This window comes from Anarhichas minor, unplaced genomic scaffold (genome assembly GCF_050575085.1).
Source record: "Anarhichas minor isolate MPS153535 unplaced genomic scaffold, ASM5057508v1 ptg000087l, whole genome shotgun sequence".
NCBI lineage: Eukaryota > Metazoa > Chordata > Actinopteri > Perciformes > Anarhichadidae > Anarhichas > Anarhichas minor.
Window position 1 is genome coordinate 2,299,640 of NW_027466533.1, and position 17,230 is coordinate 2,316,869.

The 17,230-nt window shown below is 44.9% G+C and overlaps 1 protein-coding gene across 1 annotated transcript; it reads left to right on the plus strand.

Moving 5' to 3' along the window:
• tmtc4 (transmembrane O-mannosyltransferase targeting cadherins 4) lies at positions 1-13,102 on the plus strand. The gene is given in 18 exon segments (XM_076081858.1): positions 1-24; positions 26-184; positions 303-418; positions 1,327-1,543; positions 6,565-6,652; positions 6,777-6,877; positions 7,160-7,252; positions 7,442-7,603; positions 7,983-8,185; positions 8,496-8,670; positions 9,925-10,056; positions 10,174-10,253; positions 10,373-10,480; positions 10,582-10,723; positions 10,912-11,026; positions 12,375-12,487; positions 12,617-12,686; positions 12,830-13,102. Coding segments are annotated over 18 exon segments (2,247 nt in total). The 3' UTR covers positions 12,979-13,102.
• The last annotated feature ends 4,128 nt before the right edge of the window (positions 13,103-17,230 follow it).

The window sequence follows — 17,230 nt, forward strand, 5'->3', positions numbered from 1 at the left end:
ATGACCAAAGACCCGGTGCATCATGGCATTATCTGAAGTGTATTGGGATCACCAGATACCAATTCCAAAGCTTGCTCCAGTCCAGGCCAAGGTCACTGTGGCCCTGGTGGCACTCCTGTGCTTCATGAACAGTTATGACGGGGAGTTTGTGTTTGATGATTCTGAAGCAATTGTCAACAACAAGGTATGTTTCCCTTTCTAAAAAGCCATTTTATGACATTGCTTCTGCAGCATCAACAGAGTGACGGCGTCCTCCACGTTAGTGGCCTCGTTATCAGTCTAATTTTGTGTTTCTGTTCCAGGACTTGAAACCAGCAACGCCTCTGAACAACATCTGGAGCAATGACTTCTGGGGAAGCAACCTGAGTAGCAACTCTAGTCACAAATCCTACCGACCTCTCACTGTCCTTACATTTAGGTAATATATCTACTGTGTGTGCTCCAACACAGATGTTAAGACAATAGTTACAAACAATTATACTGATCGTCTGGCAGGTGTTCACGTTGTTTAACAACATACTTCCTGTCAACAGTTAAACCTTGAGGGTGTGTTATGTTAAATGGACATTACAGTTAATTTAACACTGGTGTGTTTCCCATAGATGTGGCTCTATGGGTCGTGCTAACTTTACACTCTCCACCTCGGTTGTAGCGATTCAGGAAAACAAGGAATCGTGCATAACGTGTATCATGAGCCTCCTAGAGCTTTCCATAAAAACATAATTTTCACATGAGTCAGTTGAAGTTCTTGTTATGATAAAGAGACTTTGCTGCAGGGACAGAACACAAGACCTGCACAGAGGCGTCAAAGAAAATGTGGCTTTGTCGAACGCTGAGCTGCTCTGTCTAGTGCTGCTTGGTGCCGTGGCAGGGTGCCTCCTGTTGCTCTTACTGCTGGAGCTCAATGCAGTCTTAACAACGTGTAGGCTTTAATCACGCACACTGAAGCTTTGTTTAAATTTGCGCGTGGCACCGTAGAGCGAGCCTCCGCAGATAACGCGCAAGCTTCAAGCTTGTTTATGCTCAGCGTGCTCTATGCTGCATTATATATTACCAAAATTGAATGTTTTTCGAGTATTCAAATCTTCCAAGTCTTTGAGTATGAACTACAAGAATACTGTCTTATCTGCTGCAAAGCAACATGGTCATAGTTACAGTTCTATGTAACAATACTTAAAGATAGAACAATGACTAATACACCTTTTTTCACACTGAATTAGCACAAAGCTATCATGTTTACAAATGCTCTCACACACTTCTGCACTTTCCTACAGCTGCCTTACATTTACCAGCAGGTCTTTCCCCCCCCCCCTCTTGCTGTTGCAGGCTGAACTACCTCTTGGCGGGAGGCCTGCACCCTGTTGGCTTCCACGTGCTGAACATCATCCTCCACGCTGTCATATCTGCCCTTATGATTGACGTGTTTGCTATACTGATTGGTGGTCTGTCGTATGACAAGAAGGGCAGCATACTGAACCACGCACCCAAGACCTCTCTGCTCGCTGCCCTCCTCTTCGCCGCCCACCCGGTCCACACAGAAAGTGTAAGTAGAGTTTGAGTTCAAAAGTGTTTTATTTTCATTTCTATAAAGTACATCAAGCTCGGCTCCCACTGTGCAACAGGATGCACTGTATTGTTTGTACACAGAACAGTAGATGCAATGCTGTCAGGTAGTGCTGGGCGGTATACCGGTTCATCCGGTATACCGGTTTTAATTTCCCGTATGATATAAATTTTTCACACACCGCCATACCGGTGCACAGTTGAAACAACTGCTGTAACTCTTCAACAGGCAGCAGAATATATTGTTCGCCACTAAAGGCGCTGCGGTCGGAGCTAGTTGTCTTAAGTGTATTGACAGGGACCCCTAATCATGGTTATAACTTTCTAACACAGCAATTAACAACCCACAACTAACGCTCTTTAACAGGGCAAAACACCACGACACAACAGTTTGTGACACATAAACAATTTGTAACACTAATAATTGTACATTTATAAAATTACACCGCCGAACGGCATGCTGGGTACAGCTCGCTAGCTAGCCCGCTAGCACAACAGTCTGCTAACAGCTGGGAGAGGCTCCGTCGCTACAGTAACGCTACATTAAAGAACAGAAAGGAGCGATGCAGGATGAACAAAGACAGACCGGAGATGCACCGATAGAGTCTATGCCCAAGAGAGGAGCTGTGTCTGCTGTTTGGAAGTGTTTAAAAAAATCCGACATAGACCAAAAGACTATATATTGCAAAGTTTGTCGAGCCACTGTTGTTGACGCTGGTGGTAACACGAGCAACTTACTCCATCACCTCAGCAGAAAAGATGAGTTGGAATACCAAGAGTGTGATTACGGTCATCAACCGGTAACGTTAACGCGAGTGAAGCAGTGAAGCCAAAGGGTCACACATCGCTTGAAGAGGCATTTGCTCGAACCACTGCATATGACATGAAAAGCAAGCGGTGGAGCGACATTATGAATGCAATAACGATCCACATATGTAAGGACATGGTCCCGCTACAGACAGTCGAGAAAGACGGGTTCAGAGCAATGATTGCTGGATTCAAGGTACGTCTTACCGGGGCGAAAATACTTCAGCCAAACTGCTATCCCAACATCATACGAACAAACGAGCACACCCTATAGTAAGCAAAGCCTTTATGCATGATGACATTAACATGTTTTTATATTCTATGTACTTCTGACAGTAGCGTAAGCCGTTATAAACCCATATAAAAACACAGTGAAACTGCCAGAATCTTAAAAAATACCGTGATGCAAATTTTTGGTCATACCGCCCAGCACTACTGTCAGTAGAGAATAACATGCTGCAACTCCACAGCACTAAACCATACATAGAGCTACAAATAGAGTTATTGGTATGGTGTGCATACTGATTCACGGTTTGTTTTCTGTTGTTGGGATGCATTGTTAGAAAGAATAGTGCCAGACTTTAGAGTGGGTGACACATACACCAGAGCTGTTTTTGTCAGTTTGCATAACAGCAAATGCACGCTCCAAACCGTGTTGTGTTCTGAAAAGTCCTCAGACAACCAACCAAATCACATAATGGTGTCTAAAAAGTAATGCTGCAAGAAAACACTGATCACCAAATACAGTAAAAAGAAAAACAAACCTTATTTTTTAACACAGTATATCGGATCATTAGTTTCACAGCAGCAGTTGTTTGGGGTGATAAAAAGCTCAGTGTGTGTGGTGAACAGGGTTCCTATTTATACTTTAAATTATTCAAAAAAAATAAGACCTTAACTATTATTTAAGTCTTAAAAATGTGAGGACAAGCAAATTGGACTTAATTCATCTTTTTCTTTCTGACATTGCAATTTAAAACTGTAAAATAATTATTAGCATCTCTTATTTTTTTTTTTTTTGATTATTTACAAAATGCCTGATGCAGATCAGGATAGCGGAACCAACAACACTGGTCTGCTAGCTAGCAAGGACATGAAAGTGCACATTTTAATGACTGATTTTAAATTGACTATTCAACCAAGATTCTGCAGTATGGCGGTACCAGCCGCTGTATAAAAGGCGCAGTGTATTTTGTGCAGGAAGTGCTTCAAAGTTGGCACGTTGGGAATGAAAGCAGTGGAATCCCACATGCAGAGTGAGAAACGCAAAACTGCCAAGTCAACCCACAAACAGGCGGTTCAGTTCAGTTATTGTAAAGTTGGTCTTAAAGAAAGTCTTTCAAAGTCGTAAATCTAACTTGCCTTAAGCTGAAGGAACCCTGGGTGGAAGATAGAACTTGGATAGTTTTGGGAAGTAATCTGTTCTCTTTATGTGGTTCAGTATGACAAAACTTCACATTGTCCAATATGACACTGTAATATTCTGTAAGTGTGCAACTGTTGAACCTTAATAGAGTTCCCCTACACATACTCACACATTTCTTTGTCTCAGAGGTGCATTTTCTACTTTTGCTGCTTCCATTTTTTTTGACTCAGTAAGTGACAAACCTGAAGCGTTAGCTTGGAACTTCATCTAGATCATGAAGTCGGCAGTTTTGTACCTTTTGCACATCCACACACGGAATGAGACAACACAGCACAAACTAGGTCTCTCCTATCGGTAAAAGCAGAGGACTTCAGTGAAGTTTGCACTTGTTTTGTTAACGATGTCGTCTATGTGATATTATGTGAATGCTTTTGAAGTTGTGATCGTTGCATTTGCAGTTTAAGACCACCGTTGGCCACAATGCATCTGAACACAAATTACTTTGACATTTTTCACTCGACTCTTATGTACAAGCAAAAGCAGCCTTTGCAATGTATTTAAACTCGTGACACATGATGACAATTTACATATTTGGATCATCTTATTTTCCTTACATATGCAGCTGTTCCTCAGGGGTGTAAATTAGAAGTTTTATCAGGATACGATATCCATTCTTTGGACAACGATCCATATTTGCTGATATCACAGAGTCACGATTTTGATTCAATCAATATGAGATGATGTCAGAAGCCCATTTAACACAGTAAGTTACATTTACATCAACTGACAACTAAAATAGCATTTGACAATTTTATTAGGTGTCCCATAGAGGTGCCATGGGAATTTCTAAATAAAGGTGTATCTTTAGGATGAAGATATGCATCGGGGTTTTCCCAACACATTGCTGATACCGATGTGTCGATCCAGATCAGTTCCCTAATCATGCCCGCTCCCGTTCTTGTTTTGAACTTGGGCCGAGTCATTAACAGGCAGGTTACAGCCTCTCGAGACATTATGCTGGTTGTGATTTTGTGCTACAAATAGACTTTTCTTTACAGCATGGATTCCCTGCAGCAGCACAACATGCCACCTTCACACACTAGTCCAGAGGCTTTAATACTAAACATGCAGTGGTTCCATGCCAAGAACAAAAGTCCGGTCTCAGCTGGGAGCGCGGGGCCGAGGTGTGTGCGGCTGCGCAGCCTGATGATTAGCTGCGTCGGGATGCTTATTGACCTGCCGGCGTACGTGTGTTTGCTGTAAAGCCCGGCTGGAAGGCAGCTATTCCCCCTGTCCGTTCTCTTTAATCATGCAGGTCAAGGACTGGGTGAGACCTGGGGGGGTGAGAGGCAGGCAGACTGTTGGCTTAGGCCCGCTGTATGTATCAAAGCAGGCAACCCTAGGATGCCAACCATGCTGTACCCACACACCGTATACAACACACACACACAGGCGGTAATGCTGGTAATGAGAGATTTTTATGTTTTATCCTGTTAAGAATTTTGAAAATTTTTCGTATACAGTGGGAAGAAGAACTGTGTACACTAAAGAGTTGTTTTTTTGTATAAATAAAATGAAGCTGCATTTTACAGATAACAAAATGTATAATCTTTGGGAATCATTTAAGTAACTCCAACCTCAAGATAAATGAAGTGGAAGTATTTAATAATGTATATGTGTATATATATATATATATTTATTTATTTATTTATTTATATATATATATATATATATATATATATATATATATATATATATATATATATTCAACACAAATCCAATCTTCATAAGAATTGTAAACAGCTCGGTCATGCTTTCTGGCCGCATATCTTTCCGTACTGTAGAAGTCATGATTCACAGATTAAACCTGCTGCACTAAGGGCCCTGTTTGGTCGTTCCACACACTGTCCCACAGACCCTTATGTTCGTATGTTAGTAGCCAAGAGGCTAATGCTCGTGGATTGCTTCTAGATGGCTCAGGAAACTAGTCTCAGGGAAACAGTTTGAGAAGCTTCAAAGCAAACCGCATGTTTTTCAGGAAAAAATGTGAGAGTACCTCAAATTATTAGACACCTTGAGTCTCCCTTTGGTTAACGTTCTACTCTGCGGTACCCAGTTTTGATATTCTTAGCTATACTGTATCCTCTTTTTAATGATAAGCTATTTTTTATTCTTTTTTATTTTTGCTTTGTCTTTGAATGGGCATTGTGTATGTTTTATAAGTCTATTTGTAGATTTGACTCTTTTTTTTTTTTTTTTTTTTTTTTTGTTTTTTTTGTGATTTAAAAATGAAGGAGAATTAAGAATAAAAAAAAGAAAGAATTGTTGACAAAACCACTTATAGAAAACCAGCCAACCCACAATTTATCAAATTCAAAGCACTTAAATGTAAAGACTTGGTTCAAATCTTAGCCAAAAAAATAAAATCAATTCTTACTAAACTCGTCATGATCTGAGAGGAAGTGGTATCATTTTCAAAAAAGATTTTTTTTAAACAACACATTGACTGGATATGAGATGGATGTTCTGAGGGGAAGTGGCATCGTAGTCAGGCGAGGACCAGGATTTCACGGTTGAATTGTTTTGTCTTTTCATTCTGATTGAATCATTCTTCTTTTCATTGATTGATTTGATTGAGTTGATCTATTTGCCCCATGCCAAAGAGAATGTAATGTAAGGAATGGACACACAGAAAGCAGCAGTTGGTGAAGGGATGCATGCGATGAGATGATGCCGTTTCTTGAGGGAACTTGCTTTCTTCCTGCCCTTCGTGTCACATGTTTCATTCTCTTGCTCCGTCTCTCTTCTTCCTCCTCCATCTCAACAAGGTGGCCGGCGTAGTGGGTCGAGCAGATCTGCTGTGCGCTCTGTTCTTCCAGCTCTCTTTCCTCACCTACTGCAAAGCTTTCAACAGAGGTAGGTACCTTATTTATGTGCAACTGTAACACAGTACTGTGATGTATATAGTGGCAGCATCAAACCTCCTGGAGCCGCTTGTTAATTATTTTAACCGGCTTGGTCTCTGCTTTGTGTTTCCCAGGGAGTGACAGAGATGACAGCTTTTCTGTCCGGTGGGTTGTGGTCAGCCTCTTGCTGTGTGCCGCCGCGATGCTCTGCAAAGAACAAGGCATCACAGTGTTGGTAAGAAGTCTTTTCTTTTCTTCTGTTGTGACGCTTTCATCACATCCAGTGAAAACAATGTCAAAAGCAAGAGCTCACACGCCATAAATGCTCACATGTTAACAATTTATGAAGACACGCCAATTAACGTGATCTCTTTTTCTGTTCTCACGTCGGGGGAAAAAAACCTCAAAGTGTCATGTTCCTCTTACTGTATGATAGGAGCCAAAGATCCATTTAGTTGCTGACCTATATACATTTTAAATGCCATTCCTCCCTCTTCCTCTGTGCATTTTCCTTCAGGGTGTGAACGCAGCCTTTGATGTCCTCCTGATCTGTAATGTTAATGTGTATGAACTCAGCCAGAGGCTGCTCCTAAGGAAGAATCCACTCGATGTGAGTTACAGTTTATATACCCCCCCCCCTCCCTTCTGTCATTAATCATGCACTCCCTCGTATGATTAATGTCACATACATTATCTATGTAAAAGTGTTAGAATTTTGCTTCATTGTAAGCATTAAACAGTGCTCGCAAGTAACTAACAAACATTGATTATATTGTTTTTGGTAATATCTTTCTGACAGGTGAGTGCGATATTGCGAACGGGACTGCCCACGCGATTGGCTCTCATGGGTCTTGGGGGACTCTCAATGCTCTATGCACGCTGGAGGATCATGGGAACTGGACCACCGGCATTCACCGAAGTAGACAACCCGGCCTCTTTTGCAGAAAATATATTTCTTAGAGTGAGTATGAATTATTTATTGTTTTGTTTTTTGTGGAAGTTATTTGACGTGAGATGCAATATTCTATCACACACACACACACACACACACACACACACACACACACACACACACACACACACACACCAAAGCTTCACATGACTGCATCATTCCTAGTATCTCTTGAAACGTTAGAAACGTGTCGGGATCTGTGCAACAATGAATTCACTCTAATGGTCTAATCAAACATCTAATATTAGGGCTCGACCCCAAGTAATCTTTTTTTTTTATCATGAGACGCTGTGATTGACTTTGACTCTGAATTTGAAATGCTGTTTCTCCTCTCATCTTTCCCCCACACTCTCTCCCCCACCCCCTCCTACTCCTCTTTGATTGGCAGATAGTGAACTATAATTACTACTACTCTCTGAATGCCTGGCTGCTGCTGTGTCCCTGGTGGTTGTGTTTTGATTGGTCCATGGGCTGCGTGCCTCTCATTAAGTCGGCCACTGATTGGAGGATGGCGTGGCTGCTGCTGCTCTGGTGCGTCCTGATAGGCTTGATAAGCCAAGCCTTATGCTCGCAGGACAGCCAGAGAAGGAGGTAAGCGAGCACAAGCCCAATCTCATACTCGCTGTAGACGAGACGAAGCACATGTTGGGCCTCTCCGGACCCGCTCTTGATTATGAAAATTGTACTGTGTCCACCGCAGTGTGACCGCCACGTCTCGATTTGAGCTTTAAAAATTCTCTCTCGGTTCAGAGACGGACTGTGGTTCACGGGGAAAGTTTGTTTAGGATGGGTTTTTGGAGTGGTTTGTTGTTCCATTTCTTAGCCTAAAATTCTTCAACATGCAGTGACAGCCATTTTTTGATCGTTTCGGCACTCGGTGACCTCTCTCTCTTCCTTCCAGGACACTGACCTTGGGCCTGGTGCTGCTGGTGGTCCCTTTTTTGCCGGCCTGTAACATTTTTTTCAGGGTGGGCTTCGTCATCGCTGAGAGAGTGCTCTACTTGTCGTCGGCTGGCTACTGCCTGCTGCTGGCCTACTCCATGGGACACTGCTGCTGCCGCTGGTCCAAATGCAGGGTAGGGGGCTAAATCATACCACAATAAATCACACCGAAGTACACGATACCAAACCTGGTTGAACCCTCAGGCCACATCCACACCACTACCTCTCCGTCCAGACGAGCGTTTTAGTGCATCACATAACCAGTCACGTGCACCGGGCATTGGCGTGCCTGTCGCAAAGCACTCGAATGACAGCTCTCTTCCTGCAGTAGTAGCATTATGAAATGCAGAATTTATCTGCACAGCAGCTGCTGGCATTGAGACCAATGTCAGCAACACCTGTAATTCGCTATTCATGTTGAAAATAACCACCGGTAGTCGAGGATGATGCCGTTTGTTTTCTTCCGGAAAAGGATCATCAGGGAAGGACACATCGTGAATACTGAGCGCCAATCATTACAAACTGGCGTGGGATGTGCACGGCACAGGACAGGAGGGCTCTCCAGTGCACAGAACATCATTGGCACCCATCTACTGAGCATCAGTGATATTAGTGAGAAGAGCCAAGGGGATATTAAAAGACAAAACCCACCCAGTCACAACCTGTTCAGCCTGCTGCCGTAACATCAGCTGCCATTTGATCAGACTTCAAAACAGCTTCTTTCCTCTGGCTGTGAGACTCCTTAACTCATCCTCCACCCTCCATATATAACATAGTTGTTTTTTGTTTGTAGCAAATTGGGACTACAATCTAAATGTCCTTGTGAAACCCTGCCGTACAATGACGAATACAAACCTTGTAACTTGAACGTGGGTGACGGCGTCATCGCTTTCAACGGTCTCCGTTTCTGTCCGTCCTGACTAAAATTCAACCCCAGGAGGTTTTTAAAACTAAAACGGCGTCAGCAGTGTTTACAAACGTCTCCATTTTAGGGGGCCCTGAAACGCCGGCGTAGTGTGGATGCTAGGCATCAACGCAGCAAAAGTTATGCGTTTTAAAACATTGTAGTGTGGACGTGGCCTCTGTTTCCAGCAAGCATTCCAAACCAGTGACCTTTCTCTTTCTATAAGCCACCAACTCTTTTATTCACCACCTGTTAATGCAGCTTTCATGACTCAGTGATGCATAAGAAATGACTAATGACTCACCTATGAGGGGATGATAACAGCAGGCGGCATCCACGTGTTGCATGGATATATTTTCAGGCCGTTAACTCTGAGTCACAGGCAATTGATATTTAAGCTTGAGGCTTAAGAAGATTTACAGTACATGCTTGTTAAAAATGTCTGCTTTTTTTTCTCTCTCTCTCTCTCTTTTCCCCATTCCAGAAGCCACTGTGTGTGTCGTTGCTCGTGCTGTTGTGTGTGTACGTAGCTCGCTGTGCCCTCCGTAGTCATCAGTGGCGGTCGGAGAAAAGCCTCTTCACCAGCGCCCTGTCTGTCTGTCCTCTGAACGCCAAGGTGAATATCTGTGTTTCTGTGTGTCAGTAACACGTCTGCCCGCGTGTGGGAATAAACTGCAGCCGAGCAATCGAAGTGGCACTCCGATGCCTAACGTGACGATGACTGATTCCTCAGGTCCACTATAACGTCGGAAAGAACCTGGCTGACAGAGGGAACGCCACCGCTGCCATCGCATATTACAGAGAGGCGGTCAGGTATTCCTCCTCATCAGAATTAGCAAGCCAGTTGGCCTCTTGCTAGTTGAACTGTGTGCCAATATATGTTGGATGCATGGGGCCGAGTCATGTTAACTGCGTATCTCTGCGGTTCTCAGGCTTCATCCTACCTACGTCCACGCCATGAACAACCTGGGTAACATCCTGAAGGAGAGGAACGAGCTGATCGAGGCCGAGCAGCTGCTGTCTAAAGCTGTTTCTATTCAGTACGTTGCCCAACACGCAGGAACACACCTCTGACTCCAGATATCCTGAAATAGCTCACTGCTGATAGCTTTGTATTTTGTTGTTTTTTATATCTGTGCAGGCCTGACTTTGCTGCAGCTTGGATGAATCTAGGTATAGTTCAGAACAGCCTGCAGAAGTTTGAGGAAGCAGAGCAGAGCTATTGGAATGCCATCCGCTTCCGGAAAAAATACCCAGACTGCTACTATAACCTCGGACGATTGGTAAGACGGCACAAAAAAAAACAGCAAGCTTTAACAAACAGAAAAGAGGGTTCTAGTCAGTTTCTGGATGGCGATACGTTGACTCGGAAAATTTAAACCAAATTAGAAAATAGAGATATTGGTCAGTTTTTGCCATACAGAGAGAAAAGATACTTTTTTCAAACACTATCTCTCTCTTGTCATGATAGTACGCTGACCTGAACAGAGATATAGATGCGCTGAACGCATGGAGGAATGCTACTGTGCTAAAACCTGACCACAGCCTGGCTTGGAACAACATGGTCATACTACTGGACAACACTGGTATTGACAAAATGCACACACACACACACACACACAGATACTGTACATACACTACATACAAATCAAGTGCTAATGATTTAATACAAATAAAATACAAATCACAACTCATGATTGGAACCTGCTTTATATCCAAAATTGATTGACAGGTCTTTCAATACACAGAGTAACACTATACACAACTTTGTTTCTTTTTTCTTTTTTTTTGTGCTACTGAAACTGTTTAGATCAGAAATATTATAATTTGTGTGATAAATAAACTATGTAATGGCATTTATCAATAATAAATCTAACAAATAATAATATTAATAATACGCTTTACCCATTTGTGAATAGATGATAATATAAGAGTCACTTTACTTTCATAGAACTCTCTGTTCTGCAGAACAGCTTGTTCTGGCATTAACCTCTTAAGCACGACGCCCCCAAATTTGCCGAGAAACGCGGCGTTGTTGTTTTGGAAAGGCAGGAAATCTAAATGGCCAACAAGATTAGACCGGAAGAGCAGGAATCAGCAATGCTTGAAATTTATGTATTAAAGCTTTGTGTTGTGAGTTTTGAAGGCACTCTTCCCTGCCGTGTGGAGAATGCTCTGATTTCCAAACGCTCGAGCCGTTTTGTCAGAAGCCGCTCCCGCGGGGGGGCGGAGTCTCCCGGGAGGGCACTGGAACCGTCCAATCAGGGCCCGATATGTTCCTGATCAAACGTGGGCAAAGCGCAGCCTGGAACAGCGCCCCCTCAGAGTTTCTCCCCCCCCCCCACCGCATTTGTTCCTTAAATCTGACAGAAATAATTCCACCTCCTCTCCCCGCCAAACCAAAGAAGAGAAAAGAAAGAACAATAGGTGTCATTTTTAAATAGCAAGGCATTGGGGATATTTTTTTCTCTTTAGTTTTTGATCGTTACACAAACAAAAGGCAGAATCCGTGTAGATTGAGGCAGAGGTGCTCAGACAGTCACACATGTAGTCACGTGTTGGCAAGCTGTGTCTGAAGGGCACAGGCCATGACTCAGGATGTGATTGTCACTGTCTGTCTGTCTCTCTCTCTCTCGCTCTCTCTCCAGCTCTAGCTCTCGCTTTCTCTCCCTTTCTGGCCAGACATCAGACGGGTCCTGTGACAGAGATCAATAACTCAGTGGGCCTTGTGTTCAACCTTAATTAGGAGACTAAACCGCTCCTGTGTGGAGAGGGAAAAACTATGCTCTAGACACTGCAGTCAGATTGTGTTTTGGTAACTGTATGGATGTTAACACACCGTTTTAGTAGCGTATATGTTGGCCCATGTAAAAATACATGCGAGCATCTACTTCCAAGGAACGTTTTGTGTACTCGTCTGTTCTGCTTTTCGAGGTAACTTGGGTCAAGCAGAGCTGATCGGCCGAGAGGCGCTGAGGCTCCTCCCCAACGACCACACCATCATGTTTTCATTGGCTAACGTCCTGGGGAAATTACAGAAATATAAGGTCAGTCAGTGTTGAATAAACATCTCAACTCAAAATATGATTTTTTGATGTTGATGCTTTTATTCCTCTGTGTCTGCTATAAAGTGAGGAGTGGAGGTGAAGATAATTGTGTTATTTTTCTGTCCTCAGGAGTCAGAGGGCTTCTTCCTTCATGCTCTCCGGATCAACCCAAATTCTGCTAGTTGCCATGGCAATTTAGGTAAGCTATATGGCAACTTTGGTTGCACCAGATAGTCTACACAGTCAAAAGCTGAAAGGACAATCGTGCATGCTAGCAGAAGACATAGATTTAGGACGGTCGCTGCTTCTCAGCTGGTTCAGCGTTTCTATATTCCCCCTCAGCTGTGCTGTATCATCGCTGGGGAAAGCTGGAGCTGGCAAAGAAACACTACGAGCTGTCTCTAAAGTTGGACCCTGAGGCTCCCGGGACCAGAGACAACTACAACATGCTGCGACGCAAACTGGACCAGCTTAAACACCCCACACCCTGAGGGGAGCCTATTGGGACCCCTGTGTGCCATAAAAACATTTTATTTCCCCATAGTTCAACTTGCTTTTATTTTATCTCACTAATTCTGGCTTTGTACCATTTAGAAATAAAGACCATGGTCTGTGTATCAGGCTCTAGTTTTGTTCTTTGGGGGAGGGGGGGGCAATATGTTAGCTGTTCTTTTTTACTCTTATGAGAAACTTTTTCATGTATGAGACTGCTTGTGTATCAAGTATCTAATTTGATTTGACGTGTGTGTGTGTGCGTGTGTGTGTGTGTGTGTAGGTGGGTGGGTGGCAGGTGTGCTGGATGCATGCGCCGGTTACATGGTCGTCTGCGCTGTGCCGCTTTGTTGCTCCACGCGAAGGCCATGTGGAACTGATCCACGGTTGAACCCCGTCTTCTTTTCATCTCTCGGCCCGTGTTGTGTCAGCTGGGCTGAGCGCCGTGCATGTGTGGATCCAAAGGATTCTGTTGTCAAATGTGTTTGATTTGGCCCTCTTTCAGGAGTTCCAAATGTCCCCCGTGCTGGAAAAGCTTCTACAGCTTGGACCGAGAGAGCCGGTCCATTCTTGCGCGCGGCAGCTGGTTAGTTCTGACCACTGGCGGGCTAATGTGGTTATCTCGTTTGTTTTTTGAACGCCCTGTCTCTTTGTTCCTGAGTGGGATGGCACTCGGAGGTTAAAAAAAAATCCCTCCCCGCTCTTGAGGCCTCTGTAGTTAATGGGAGAAAGGTGTTTGTCCTGGGAAGTTTTTCTGAAGTGTCCAGGAGGAGGGGGTGGAGGGTAGGGTGGGGGGGGGTCAGCTGAGACAGGAAACCCACGGCCGGTGCTGTATGAAAACAGCTCTATAGCACAGAGCCTTCAAAGGGTAGAAGGGGATGATCTCCCCGGGGATTACTCGTGCACGCACACACACACACATGTGCACAGGCCTGCTCGTCTTGAAGAATGCCGCAGAAGGGAAAAGGCGACCCCGGCGCGAAACATCAGTCAACAAGTGTGCACCCCGAGGTCAAAGTTCAACGCACTTCTATTTTTTCACCTGCTTCCTGCGGCTCGCGGGGAACTTTTGAAGCTGCGGCGGGGCTGGTATGGCTTTGCTTTCGGGGGGCCTGCTAAGTTTGTTTACACATACAGTACAATACGTCGGTCGACGCTTTGATGCTGGGAAGATGTTACCGATATATGTGTGTGTGTGTGTGTGTGTGTGAGAGAGAGAGAGACCTCCCTAAATATGCAACTAATTTCACGTGATGAGATTTCCTTGTTGCTCAACTCATTTTTCTTTCGCCGCTTTGATGTAAAGACTCTCAAACCACAACAAACAGCCTACATGCACAGCACACTCAAAGTATTGTTTGAAACCCGCTTCCACCAGAGTGGTGTAAAGGTCAGCGTGGTGAAAGGGCTTCATGCTATGGAGCCAATGCAGACGGAATAAGATAAAAAAAAAAGCTTCGGATAGTGACATTCAAGACTGAAAAGCTTTGTCCCCCCCACCTCATATTATTTCCCTTCATGCGGCGTGACACGCAGCGCGGCGCGATGTATGGCCCCGGCTGCAAAACCACCAGCTATTTGCTTTATGTACTTATGGATCCCCTTCTTTACTTTCCGTGTGATCCCTTCCATTGGGCGCCTGCAGCCGGCTGTCTAGCTGCACAGCTGTGCCGGCGCATCAGTGGGGGAGCTCCACTTTTATCATAATCATACTTTGAATACCTTTCATTATCATAAAATATGTGAGTATTAAAGGGATGGATTCCCCGGCCATCTTCAACATCTTCATTATCCATTCTGACTGACAAAAACCTGCTGTCCTAGGGAGTGACATTAATAAAAGATGGGATGGCGCAGCCTTGTGAAGTCCTCCCCTTGTTCTCCGGGCCTTTTTCACTGTACACCTTTTACCTGCTTGGATGCTCCGTCACAATGATACAATGGAATCGACTCCCAGGAGGGGTGGGGGAGTGTTCTATTAATCACACTGATGAGTTTTTGATCACAGTAATCAATGGATTCTGATTGTTCACAGCCCAAATCTGTAATACTAGATTCAACAAAACTCGTTATGAAATAAAACGTTGTCATCCCTTTGTTGCAGCGGCATATTCGACGGAAGAACAAGAAGCAGGGGAGCACTAATTTGAACCCAGCCAGGGTGTTTTGGAACAGCGGGTGTGCTATTTTGCATCTGATGAGCACCAACAGCCAATCCCACCAACACCCCCCCCCCCCCCAAAATATAGAAACACAGGGCTCATCCAAACTGCTACAACAAAACAAGGTGGTCGCCTTGAAAGAGAGTGACTGGGATTGCAAGAAAAAGTCCCTTTTTTTTTTATATATATATTTGTAATTTTAGCTCTGTTGTTGCTGTAACATGAGTCGCTTTATTTTATTTTGTGTTTTTTTTTGGTGAAGGGACTGGAAGCGGACGTGGCAGCTCGAAAGCGCAACCGTACGTCTGCAAGAGCGGCTCTGACAGAGCTCTCATCAATGTGACAGGATGTGATCAAGGGCAGCCCTGTGATGTGTCCGCTGGGCCTCTACGCGGGCCCTCACTGTCCTTCCCTCCCTCCTCCGCCCCCACCCCCCCAACCACAACAGTCCTAATGGGATCTGATGGGCACCTCCATCTTGCCTGTCTAATTGATGTAAATACTACTGCGCATTCATACCCGCAGTCCTTCCCACCATCCCGGCCTGCCCCTCCCTCTGTTTCTTACTAACAGTAGGGGTCAGAGGTTAGGCTGACTGAGTGATCATTAGAATGGCAGCCCTTATTAGAGGAGCAGCTTGTCTGACACCCCGTCCACGTCCCGGAGAGGGACCCACCCTGTCCGCTTCATCTAGATCATATTACATGACACGACCTCAGAACGGATACTACCAGCGCGCCTACGACACCGTGGGCCGCTCGGGCACGGTGGCATTTTTCCGGGATAGGGGTCGTTCCCCCCCCCCCCCCCCTCGCCTGTCACAGTTCTTCCCTGACAGCCCCTCTGTCCGTCTGGCTTGGATGCACTCTGTCATTTTAAGGAGGGCTACTGTCGGCGGGCATCGGGACCGTTGTGTCTACATGCCCTGGCATTTTCAGCGGCGTTTCCCTGCGACGGAGCATCCAGCCACCCTCTTGAGAGTCTGCGATGTCGCGGCCAATGATTAATAGTTAGAGATGGGCAATAAAACGTCCGGTGTGGCCAGATGCTAGCTAGGGCTTTGCTGAGCTGATATAATGGACATAGTCTGCCAATTTGGCTCCCTTACAAAGCCTGGAAGTTCCCCAAGATTGATTCAGTTTCTATGTAGCGGTGCCCTGGGGGCCGAATGTTGAGGATGCGCTCTTGTGAAAAATGTTGTGGTGTATTACGTTCAGCTGAGAAAAGCACTAAATGCTCATGGTTATGACTAAAAGATATACTCGCGGATGTTTGCATGCAACAGTGGAATTTCAAGCCGATTTATGATCGTTTTTATAATTTCTTAAGTCGAAGAAAAGCTCTGCGGTCGTGGATGGAGAAAGGGGGGGTGGCTGGGATCATTTGCAGCAGGAGCCTTCCCAGGCTTGTTTTGCAAAACAACACGAAGCAGCTAGACCTTTATTGAAAAATAAAGTGCAGTGAGACGGAAATTTATTAACTGGCACCAGTTAATGTGTGCATTATTCATTTCTGGCGAGCATGAAAAATGATCTAAAGAGGTTTGAAATTGCAGACGCGCAGGCTGACTGCACAGTGGCTGGGCTCGCCGGTTCGTTTCATCCTCTGGCAGGGGGGGGGGCATGAGGATGTGAGGACGGGAGGGGAGGAGTGCGCGAGCCCCTTCTCTGGACAGTAGGGCTTTTCCAGTAACAGCTGTGCTTCTCTCACGAGGGGGCGGCAGCAGCACTGGGAGAGAGGCTGCTTGGGACAGATGGACCGGCCGGCACCACCTCCCCTCGCTCACCTCCCACCACAGCTTCTCTTATTAAAAATACATCTCCACCACTATGACTGTGTGAGTGCGTGCTAACTGTATTTAAAGTTTTGCCAGTGCTCTGATGCTGCTCTTCTAAGGCGGTGACTTTAGGGCGGTGTTTCATTTTTCTTTTCAGTTTTGTTCTCCTGCTTGACCTCTTGCTTTTTGAACCCTCTCCTCCAGACTTTCTTCCTCTCCTCCTCCTCTCCACCACTGCTGCAGTCGGAGGTGGTGGGCATGGCAGTCAGTGCCAGTGGCATATGGCGTTACATCCATACAAAAGACAGTCCC